Source organism: Salmo salar, chromosome ssa26 (genome assembly GCF_905237065.1).
Source record: "Salmo salar chromosome ssa26, Ssal_v3.1, whole genome shotgun sequence".
Lineage (NCBI taxonomy): Eukaryota > Metazoa > Chordata > Actinopteri > Salmoniformes > Salmonidae > Salmo > Salmo salar.
The window spans coordinates 48,824,062-48,836,235 of NC_059467.1; the positions used below are offsets into that span (position 1 = coordinate 48,824,062).

At 43.8% G+C, this 12,174-nt stretch overlaps 1 protein-coding gene across 1 annotated transcript; it reads right to left on the bottom strand.

Annotated features, from left to right (window-relative positions):
• Positions 1-1,192: 1,192 nt before the first annotated feature.
• Positions 1,193-10,170, bottom strand: LOC106587985 (NAD(P)H dehydrogenase [quinone] 1). The gene is made up of 6 exons (XM_014176646.2): positions 9,633-10,170; positions 7,656-7,823; positions 7,400-7,530; positions 6,271-6,384; positions 2,487-2,588; positions 1,193-2,149 (listed from the first exon to the last, which is right to left on the bottom strand). The coding sequence occupies exons 1-6, from the start codon at positions 9,634-9,636 to the stop codon at positions 1,844-1,846; spliced, it is 825 nt and encodes a 274-aa protein (XP_014032121.1). The 5' UTR covers positions 9,637-10,170; the 3' UTR covers positions 1,193-1,843.
• Between the last annotated feature and the right edge of the window lie 2,004 nt (positions 10,171-12,174).

The window sequence follows — 12,174 nt, forward strand, 5'->3', positions numbered from 1 at the left end:
ATCAGCCTTTAGCTGGTTGTCAGGGAGAGGGGTTATCAGACTTTAGCTGGTTGTCAGGGAGGAGGGGTTATCAGCCTTTAGCTGGTTGTCAGGGAGGAGGGGTTATCAGCCTTTAGCTGGTTGTTAGGAGGAGGGGTTTATCAGCCTTCAGCTGGTTGTCAGGGAGGAGGGGTTATCAGCCTTTAGCTGGTTGTTAGGAGGGGTTTATCAGCCTTCAGCTGGTTGTCAGGGAGGATGGGTTATCAGCCTTTAGCTGGTTGTTGGGAGGAGGGGTTATCAGCCTTTAGCTGGTTGTCAGGGAGAGGGGTTATCAGCCTTTAGCTGGTTGTCAGGGAGAGGGGTTATCAGCCTTTAGCTGGTTGTCAGGGAGGAGGGGTTATCAGCCTTTAGCTGGTTGTTAGGAGGAGGGGTTTATCAGCCTTCAGCTGGTTGTCAGGGAGGAGGGGTTATCAGCCTTTAGCTGGTTGTTAGGAGGGGTTTATCAGCCTTCAGCTGGTTGTCAGGGAGGATGGGTTATCAGCCTTTAGCTTGTTGTTGGGAGGAGGGGTTATCAGCCTTTAGCTGGTTGTTAGGAGGAGGGGTTTATTTGGTTATTAGGATCCCCATTCGTTTTTGCAGAAGCAGCAGCGACTCTTCCTGTGTATTGCCTTGAATTAGTTTTGGACTTGGGGACTGTGAAGAGACCCCTGGTGGTATGTCTTGTGGGGTATGTATGGGTGTCTCTGCTGAGTGTTATTTCATTATGCAAACAATCTGGAATTTTCATTACAGTAATATTTATCATTAAAACAAATAGAAGACAAGCAGTTAATCTCTTGTCAACCCTCAACCAGGAAAGACTGGTATGCATGTTGTTGATGTTAGTGTACGTGTAGTTAAGGGCAAGGCGTGCTGCTCTGTTTTGAGCCAGCTGTACACTCTCAGAAAATAGGGCTCCAAAACCGTTCTTCAACTGTCCACATAGGAGAACCCTTTTTGGTTCTAGGTGAAAACCATTTTTTGGTTCCAGGTAGAACCATTTTGTGAAAAGGTTCTTATTTGAACCAACAAGCGTTCTTCAAAGGGTTCTCCTATGGTTCTAAATGCTTTTAGGTTCTAGATAGCACCTTTTTTCCGAAGAGAGTATCTTTGCTAGATCTTTCTTTGCTGCACCTGACCGCATTACGGGACAGTAATCCACATGAGACAAGACCAGAGTCTGAACAACTAGAGCAGTTTATTGATGTTTCAAAAACGCAGAACATTATTATAACATCTTCACAACAACTCTGTCAATTTGACTTGACCATAAAAACTGACCATCCAATGTTATACTAAAGCAATAAGGCACGATGGGGATGTGGTTTATGGCCAATTTACGACGGCTAAGGGCTGTTCTTAAGCACGACGCAATGCGGAGTTCCTGGATACAGCCTTTAGCCGTGGTATACTGGCCATATACCACAAACCCCCGAGGTGCCTTATTGCTATTATAAACTGGTTACCAACGTAATTAGAGGAGTCCAAATAAATGTTTTGTCATACCCGTGGTATACGGTCTGATATACCACGGCTGTCAGCCAATCAGCATTCAGGGCTAGAACCACCATGTTTATAAGTAGAAATGTAGCTTCCTCAACTTGCTCAATGGTCACACCCTTTATACACAACTCCAGCTGAGGTTTAGGTCTTAAAGATGAATAATAAAAACAATCACCTGATACTAATGTGTAGAGTGTTGAATCATCTACATAGTCATTCTAGCTTTGTGTAAGACTAGTGGCAAATAATTTCTAAAAATAGAGAAGAGTAACGGCCCAAGGCAACTCTGGGTTCTATTGGATAAATAATTCTCAGAGGGTTATCAGCCTTCAGCCTTCAGCTGGTTGTCAGGGGGGAGGGGTTTCCCCAGGTGGTGTCCGGTGGTGATGCCGTGGGGGCGGGTGCGCTGCTCCTCCCTGACCTCCGGCCGCAGCATGAAGCCCCCGGGGAAGGTCAGGTCAAACAGCTCGCAGGGGGCAAAGGTCAGGGGTCGCTCGACCAGCAGGGTCTTCAGCCTGGCCCTCCAGCCATCCAGCATGGCTGTCCGATTCGCGGGGGGGCTGTGTCCCGGACACCAGAACACCTGGGGGGCTAGCACCTGGAACCCACAGAAGTGAAGCACGCCGTTCTGGAAGGATGGAGGGACGTGGAGGAGAGAGGAGAGGAGTGAGGAGCCTGGGCTAAATACATATAGCAAATACTTGAACTGCGCTTGGTTTAGTTTGCACAATATGCTACAATGGAACCAATGGATTAGACCCAAAAAATGCAAACCCAAAACTAAATGAAACACATTTGAAATACAAGTATTTGGAGGTAACCTTCAAGCATCAAAATGTTTGAGGAAACTCATTTGGAGACACACGCCACTTGATTGCCTTCTAAATCCATGAGAAGCAAATAGAGTGAAATAAGTTTTTGGCGTCACATCTTAACTCTTTCCCCCTGGCTGTCTTCCTGGTTACCTGTAGGGGCCACAGTGTGACGTTAATGTCTCCGTTGAGGCCGTCAGGGCGGTACATAGTCTGCATAGATCCAGTGCTGAACGACAACATGGCTTTCTTGTCCTGCAAAATGACAAACAGTATGAAGTGTAACTCCAACAAACACAGGCCTTATTCATTCCACCAAAAACACAACTTACCCTTAACCTAGAAGCAATATAGCCTGAACTGAATGAGAGCAGCGTGTCATTTCATACGGTAGATATTATGTAGGGTCAATATAGCCTGAACTGAATGAGAGCAGCGTGTCATTTCATACGGTAGATATTATGTAGGGTCAATATAGCCTGAACTGAATGAGAGCAGCGTGTCATTTCATACGGTAGATATTATGTAGGGTCAATATAGCCTGAACTGAATGAGAGCAGCGTGTCATTTCATACGGTAGATATTATGTAGGGTGTCCAAACAAAAAAAACATATTTTGACCAATGGGTAAAATACTATATTAATTGTGTAGGTACTGCTCAAACAAAACCAATGGTCCAAACCTCATGTCTCTATCATAATCCGTTCAGAATGGGATGTTTTTTTTACCCATGTAGGAAGGCCAAAATCAATGGAGGGCAGAGAAAAAAAAGTGGTGAAAAATCAGGAAAATAGAATTGAGTCAGCTAGACTGGACGCTGTTAGAGAATAGCACTACATCAGCTAGACTGGACGCTGTTAGAGAATAGCACTACGTCAGCTAGACTGGACGCTGTTAGAGAATAGCACTACGTCAGCTAGACTGGACGCTGTTAGAGAATAGCATTACGTCAGCTAGACTGGACGCCGTTAGAGAATAGCATTACGTCAGCTAGACTGGACGCCGTTAGAGAATAGCATTACGTCAGCTAGACTGGACGCCGTTAGAGAATAGCATTACGTCAGCTAGACTGGACGCCGTTAGAGAATAGCATTACGTCAGCTAGACTGGACGCCGTTAGAGAATAGCATTACGTCAGCTAGACTGGACGCCGTTAGAGAATAGCATTACGTCAGCTAGACTGGACGCCGTTAGAGAATAGCATTACGTCAGCTAGACTGGACGCCGTTAGAGAATAGCATTACGTCAGCTAGACTGGACGCTGTTAGAGAATTAAGGCTAACTGAAAGACTCAGCATTTAACTCGTCATCTTTCTCCTCCAATCCGGAGGACATAAAATTAATATAGAGGTTCAATAGATATCAATTTTGAGACATGACATGTAGTATTTTTATATTTTAGTATACCCTTTTCACATTAAGGCAAAATTCCTTGTGATCCGCGGAAACAACTTTGCCACAACATGTAAAGTACTCAAACGTCACTGCGAGAAACCGGCACCGCTCTGTCAACAGAGCTCTGTGCTTATTATTGGATATATTAGGTTACAAAATCAGACTTTTTTTAATATAAATTTTAATCAATGCTTGACTTGGGATGAAAGAAGTGCAGCAGCTGTCTTTTTCCATTAGACTATATTTACCAAAATGTACAAATGACGTTATGGTAAAGAGACCTCTGATTATTCACTGTGAAGGGTTTATTCACTTTTTCCATGACTTCTCCATGACATAACCACCTTTCATGGCTATTACTTAGACTACATGAAAAAGTAAGCATTATTGACACTGGAAGGCTTCTGTGTCTGATCCCATAGGCCTACCATCTCCTGTCGTTGTGCCTTTTATCAAGGCACTTAACCCCCCACAAAGTAGGATCTGCACTCGTCACATGTCATCTAAAGAGCTCCTGGGTGTCCATCATGCAGGCTTCTGATCCAGCCCTGAAACACCCAAGTCTACTTATGAAGGTCCTGTTGAGCAGCTGTTGTTAAGGCTACAATGTGTTTAGAACAGGGCTGGAACAAAAGCCTGCACACCCAGTAGCTATCCTGGAGGATGGTTGCCACCCCTCATGTTAAATATTGCAACATTACAACAAAAAACTTTTGTCTTTATAAAATTATTCCCTCATTCAATGAATCAGGGATCAAATGGTTAAGGTAGGCTACTTCAAAGCTAGGTATCTAGACATGTTTCTATATAAGGCTCTAATATTCATGTTTCAGAGGAGATCTATGCACAGCAAGTTATTTGTCAATTAGGCTACTCATAGAAGATTTTTTATTGTTGTCTCAATTACATGACTAGTGTTTACCAGCTTTCCAATATAGCACACACAGACACTCACTGAAGGGTCATTCTTTTAATGGCTGATATGTCGATTTTTTAAATTTATTGATAATACTTAAAAGTGTTACCAAAAATTATGAAACAAATTTCCATGACTTTACAAATCCTCATTTGCCAACTTGGAATGCATCGTGTTCATTCAGGCTGGCGCACTTTCAATCTGTGCATTCTAGAACATCCTACTGTCACGCAGTTACGCAAACTAGCGGTAAATAAACGTGAACAAAACGGAATCAGGAAATGAATGCCCACTGTCCATTGCTATTCAATGCAGGTCCCGACTTCATTCCGCTTTTATTAACCACTCAGAACATGAAGAATCATATTTGTCTTGGTAACGTGTATTTTATAGCATATTGAAATTACATTTAATCACCAACGCGCATTTTCACCCACTTTGGGCAGAGTGGTGGAACCCTGTACATTATGGCTATTTTACACTGCGTAGGCTAGTAGGGGGTAACTAGCTGTAATTCACATAAAGACCACAAGATGTCCCCAAATTATTTTCGCAACACTTTCCCTGGCTGTCACTGTTCTTGCTGAACAAAAAAAATGTCCTCTATGTCATCACAATTTTGAGATAATTCAACAAAACAATTGTGGTAAATTGAATTTTTTGAAATGTTGAAAAAGTTGTAGATATATTCCAATGAAGTTAGTTCTCAATTTATATATATATATATATATATATATTGAATATTTCAAATGTTGAAAAAAGTTGTAGATATATTCCAATGAAGTTAGTTCTCAATTTATATATATATATATATATATATATATATATATATATATATATTTGGAAATCCTTAAATAATCCACTTGTTTAGAGAGAACAATGTAGATAACTGTTTTGTAAAGTAATAACATGGTGGTTGAGTGTGTTGGGGGCTAGTTACCCCTTTATGGTTATGACTGCGTTTCTACCTGTCATTTAGACAATGACTAGCCCAGTCAGCGCTAGTTTATGCTAACTAGCTAGCTAGCAACTTCACTAGCAGTAAATGCTAGCCAGCTAGCTAGTTAGCATAAACTGCTAGGAGTTCTAGCTAGCAAACTTACTACCAGATTGTCTGAGGTAAAATACATAAACAAAGATAACGTAACTTAATTGTAAATGTTTCCACAAGTGACTGATAGCTTTACAGTTAATGCACCTTTATAGACTTATAGCTATTTTACACAGCATTTTATGTCATATAGCCAGCTATCTACATTTTTAACAGAGAGCTTTTCAATTGGCATCTCTACCCTTGTTTTCAGTCACAAGTGGGGACTGGATTAGGTGGGAGCATTGCATTTACATCAAATCCTCCTGATTCGGCCCATTCCTGTCGTGTGGCTCAGTTGGAAGAGCATGGTGTTTGCAACGCCAGGGTTGTGGGTTCGATTCCCACAGGGGACCAGTATGGAGAAAACATTTTATGAAATGTATGCATTCACTACTGTAAGTCGCTCTGGATAAGATCGTCTGCTAAATGACTAAAATGTAAATGTAACTCTTCCTGCTCATTGTCAATGGGTATGACACTAACACAGGCTACTGGAACTAAAGACATGAACAGAAGGGGCAAAAGGTCAAACCTTGAATATTCCATTGCTGTACATCTTCTGCAGCGAGAAGGCAAAGCCTTGACTCAGGACTCTGTCTATCCAGCCCTTCATGATGGCTGGAACGCTGAACCAGTACATAGGGAACTGATGGGGAGAGAGAGATGGTTGACACTTCATCTACACCAATCCAATGATTTTTAAACTATGATGGGGAGTGTAGGCTTAAATACTTTGGGGAGAAAGGTAGAGAATTTAAACTCAGCAAGGCACAGTCGAAGAAGAAAGACAGAAATAGAGGTGGGGGGAGGGGAGTGAGACAAAAAGAGGGGGGGGAAGAGAGGGAGAGAGACAAAGAGAGAGAGAGAGAAGAGAGAGAGAGAGAGGGGGAAGAGAGAGAGAAAGAGAGAGAGGGGGGAAGAGAGAGAGAAGAGGGGAAGAGAGAGAGAAGAGAGAGAGGGGGGGAAGAGAGAGAGAGAGAGAGACAGGGGGAAGAGAGAGAGAAGAGAGAGAGGGGGGAAGAGAGAGAGAAAGGGGGGAAGAGAGAGAGGGGTAGAGAGAGAGGGGGTAGAGAGAGAGAGGGGGTAGAGAGAGAGAGGGGTAGAGAGAGAGAGGGGGTAGAGAGAGAGAGGGGGTAGAGAGAGAGGGGGGAGAGAGAGGGGGAGAGAGAGGGGGGAGAGAGAGGGGGAGAGAGAGGGGGGAGAGAGAGGGGGGGAGAGAGAGGGGGGAGAGAGAGAGGGGGAGAGAGAGGGGGAGAGAGAGAGGGGGGAGGAGAGGGAAGAGAGAGGGGGAAGAAAGGGAAGAGAGAGGGGGAAGAGAGAGGGGGAAGAGAGAGGGGTAGAGAGAGAGAGGGGTAGAGAGAGAGAGGGGTAGAGAGAGAGAGGGGGTAGAGAGAGAGAGGGGGTAGAGAGAGAGAGGGGGTAGAGAGAGAGAGGGGGTAGAGAGAGAGAGGGGGTAGAGAGAGAGGGGGGTAGAGAGAGAGAGGGGTAGAGAGAGAGGGGGTAGAGAGAGGGGGGTAGAGAGAGGGGGGGGTAGAGAGAGGGGGGGTAGAGAGAGGGGGGGTAGAGAGAGAGAGGGGGGAGAGAGAGAGGGGGGGAGAGAGAGAGGGGGGAGAGAGAGAGGGGGGAGAGAGAGAGAGGGGGGAGAATGTTTGACCTCTGACCTGGAAGATGACGAGCTCCGCCGCCTCCACTTTCCGCTGCTCAGCTATGATGTCATCACTGAGTCGACCCTCCTTCCAGGCTTGCATGGTCTCCTCTCCGTACTTGAAGTGCTCCGGGTTCTTCACCTCACCTGACAAAGGGACAGAACAGCAGCAACGTCAAGCGTGTGTGTAGTTTGTTGGCACGTGTGTTGGCGTGTGTGAGCATGTGTGTGTGCGTTGGCGTGTGTGTGTGTTGGCGTGTGTGTGTGTGTACCTGTGATATCCTGCATTGTGGCGGAGGCTTTGAAGTTCATGGCGTAAAGGTCAGACACAACAACCTTGTATCCCTGCTGTCTGAGGGCTTCCACGGCAACATCCTTCACTGCCGAGTTAAAGGACCCCCCACTCTGATGGGCGTACACAATCAGCACTGTCTTCTGAGCTGGTACACACACGCGAGAGAACACACACACACACACACACACACAGGGTGTATGACAAGGTGGTGGATGGATCAGTCATAATTGCTTCCCTAAAACAATACTACACATCAAATTACATTTCATTATGAATGTGTTATTATCTGGTTTTTACTCACTCTTAGATAAAAAGGGTACCAAAAGGGTTCTGTGGCTGTCGCCATAGGAGAACCCTTTTGGAACCAAAAAGAGTTCTACCTGGAACCAAAAAGAGTTCTACCTGGAACCCAAAAGGAGTTTTTCAAAAGGGTTCTTCTATGGGAACAGCTGAAAAAACCCTTTTTGGTTCTAGATAGCACCTTTTTTCCTAAGAACGTATGTCATTACTGTATTATTACTGTGTCTACATTCCACATGGCACCCTATTCCCTTTATAGTGCACTACTTTTGACCAGGGTCCAATAGGGTGCTGCACTATATAGGGCAGTGTTTCCCAGCTCCAGTCCTCCAGTCATCCAAACACTACACATTGTTGTGTAGCCCCAGACAAACTTCCCTGATTCAACATGTCAACAAATCATCAAACCCTCAGTGAGTTGAATCAGGGGTGATTTGGACCTCAGCCTGTATTAGTGGGCTTTTACCCAGGATAACAGGAAACGTCATGAACACCTTCTAGGTTTGTTTGCAGCAATGACAATTTCACCTTTCGTCTCAATGAGCAGTAGAAGGCTTGTACATTCCTAATGTTCTGTACCTGTGTACAGCAGTCAGTCATCACATACTTTCAGAGAGAATCGTGTAGGGAAAACATGTCTGGTAATTCTGCCAAAAACAATATCCTATTTCACACAGCTCCACACCATCCTCCTACTACAGAGTCTTGAAGTGAGCCCCTGGCTATCTGTAAATAAATAAAAAACTAGAAAATAGGAGGATGTTTGTCACGACTTCCGCCGCAGTCGGCTCCTCTCCTTGTTCGGGCGGCGTTCGGCGGTCGACTTCACCGTCTTTCTAGCCATCGCCGCTCCATTCTTTATCCATTGGTTTTGTCTTGTTCCATTCATACCTGGTTTGCGTTCCCCAATCACACTAACTGTATTTATTCCTCTGTTCCCCCTCATGTCTTTGTGTGAGATAGTTTGTGTTACGTGTTTATTGTTGACGCGCCAGACTGGTTTGTTTTTCCGTGTTATTTCACCAAGATGTTTATTGTTAAATGTAATTCTTGTTAGTGTTTTGCGCTTTTGCCTCAATAAAGTGTGAGCCTGTTCACAAATCTCTGCTCTCCTGCACCTGACTTCGCTACCAGTCCGGACACACCTGACAATGTTTGAAATTATTTAGACTTTTGATAATTAACTTTTTTTTTTAGCAATTACATTTACTTAAGTATATTTAAAACCAAATACTTTTCAGACTTTTTCAAGTAGTATTTTATTGGGTGACATTTCACTTTTACTTGAGTCATTTCTATTAAGGTATATTTGACTGTTTCCACAAGTGACAATACACCATGTTTGTTAAACTACAATGGGACAATTGTATAAAGCTGTACATGTTCAATAATGCTGATCACAATAATCTGCTTTAATGAATAAAAAAAGAGTGGTTTTGTAGCGTTTGCATAAATCTTACTCAGTATAGCAACACAAAGTACTAAGGCATCAGCACAAAATCACACCACTTGTTGGCTATTTACTCAAACACTGGCCAAATGCATGACAACTTTAAATTCAGCTGAACAAGCCAGCAGGATAATGAAATAGAAACCAAAGCATCTGAAAGCAGAGATATTGTAAATGCACTGATATATCACCATTGAGACTTACCCATGACGCGTGTTTATGATCGACCTTCCCCGGATCTGGGCGCTCGCTCTTCTGCAACTCGATGGGAAAACTCTGGAACCGCCTGCTTATATTCGCGTGAGAAACAGTTGATTGAAACTGAGATTGAGCCGGTTACACAACACTAGAGTCTCGAGTTACACGTACACAAAGATTAAGAAAGAAACGTCCTGTAGCCTCGTCAGCCATGGGACCGACCAGTCTAACCAGGCGTGTTTTATAGTCCGGAAATGTTACAGTCAGTTGACCAGTTGAGGAGAGAATGATTGGTTTACTACCTTTGGCTTTGGGAAAACAGTGTTTTGTGGTATTTTTCTCTGTATTAGACCATTCATATGGGTACCATGAGTTTATCCGACTTACGTGCTCTTCATTAGCGATGCGTAAAGAAACATTGGCAAGTCCAAAATGCTCTCACACCTAGTCTGGAACTTTTTGGACATGTAAAGGGTGTTCCACCACTGGACTCCCTAAAACACGGTACTTCGCCCGAAGTGAATTCCGTAGCATGTTAGGAAAGAATTTCGCAAACTCTTTTCCTAACCTTAATCTAATTTTCCGAACATGATACGTTTCTAATACAAATCTGCTGCGGAAATTCTTCTAACCTGCTACGAAAAAGCTACTTTCGGTTGTAGCTGTATCGGCGTGTTTTCAGGCTGTCCCGTTCCAACACACAGTACACCTATTGTGCTGCGTGCCGCCTCAGTATTTGCGTGAGGTCGGGACCAGTGCGAAATGCGCCATGACATTATGACTGGTCTCAAAACCAAGACTGACTGGTCGGACCAGTCTTCGGACTGTTTGGAATGTCACTTGCCCACTTTTGTCACCCCTCACTGGAACGACAGACAGACAGACAGATAGGCAGGCAGATAGGCAGGCAGACAGAGACAGGCAGATAGATAGGCAGGCAGATAGGCAGGCAGACAGAGACAGGCAGATAGATAGGCAGGCAGACAGAGACAGGCAGATAGACAGACAGACAGGGAGGCAGATAGACAGACAGACAGACAGGTTGGGACAGCTGATAAACTGGAATTCTAATTCAACCATAGGTCAAGATGAACTTGCTGTCTTTATATAGCCGCACCATAACGACATAGCCCACATTCTACAGGTAGGACACACACAGGTGTCCCACAAACATCAAACACGTTCACCTATAGATTCAATGTATGGATTATTTTATGTAAACAGCTAATTGCAGGCCAAGTTTCTGCACAGTAATCCGTTCTACAATGTGCTGTGTCATAATGGGCTCCGTTTCCTGGTCTATAGTAGTTCCACTATATAGGGAATAGGGCTCTGGTCTATAGTAGTTCCACTATATAGGGAATAGGGCTCTGGTCTATAGTAGTACCACTATATAGGGAATAGGGCTCTGGTCTATAGTAGTACCACTATATATGACTCTGGTCTATAGTAGTTCCACTATATAGGGAATAGGGCTCTGGTCTATAGTAGTACCACTATATAGGGAATAGGGCTCTGGTCTATAGTAGTACCACTATATAGGAAATAGGGCTCTGGTCTATAGTAGTTCCACTATATAGGGAATAGGGCTCTGGTCTATAGTAGTACCACTATATAGGGAATAGGGCTCTGGTCTATAGTAGTACCACTATATAGGGAATAGGACTCTGGTCTATAGTAGTACCACTATATAGGGAATAGGGCTCTGGTCTATAGTAGTGTACTATATAGGGAATAGGGCTCTGGTCTATAGTAGTACCACTACATAGGGAATAGGGCTCTGGTCTATAGTAGTACCACTATATAGGGAATAGGGCTCTGGTCTATAGTAGTACCACTACATAGGGAATAGGGCTCTGGTCTATAGTAGTACCACTATATAGGGAATAGGGCTCTGGTCTATAGTAGTACACTATATAGGGAATAGGGCTCTGGTCTATAGTAGTACCACTATATAGGGAATAGGGCTCTGGTCTATAGTAGTGTACTATATAGGGAATAGGGCTCTGGTCTATAGTAGTACCACTACATAGGGAATAGGGCTCTGGTTTATAGTAGTACACTATATAGGGAATAGGGCTCTGATCTATAGTAGTGTATTATATAGGGAATAGGGCTCTGGTCTATAGTAGTACCACTATATAGGGTATAGGGCTCTGGTCTATAGTAGTGCACTATATAGGGAATAGGGCTCTGGTCTATAGTAGTACCACTATATAGGGAATAGGGCTCTGGTCTATAGTAGTACCACTATATAGGGAATAGGGCTCTGGTCTATAGTAGTACCACTATATAGGGAACAGGGCTCTGGTCTATAGTAGTACCACTATATAGGGAATAGGGCTCTGGTTTATAGTAGTACCACTATATAGGGAATAGGGCTCTGGTCTATAGTAGTGTACTATATAGGGAATAGGGCTCTGGTCTATAGTAGTACCACTATATAGGGAATAGGGCTCTGGTCTATAGTAGTGCACTATATAGGGAATAGGGCTCTGGTCTATAGTAGTACCACTATATAGGGAATAGGGCTCTGGTCTATAGTAGT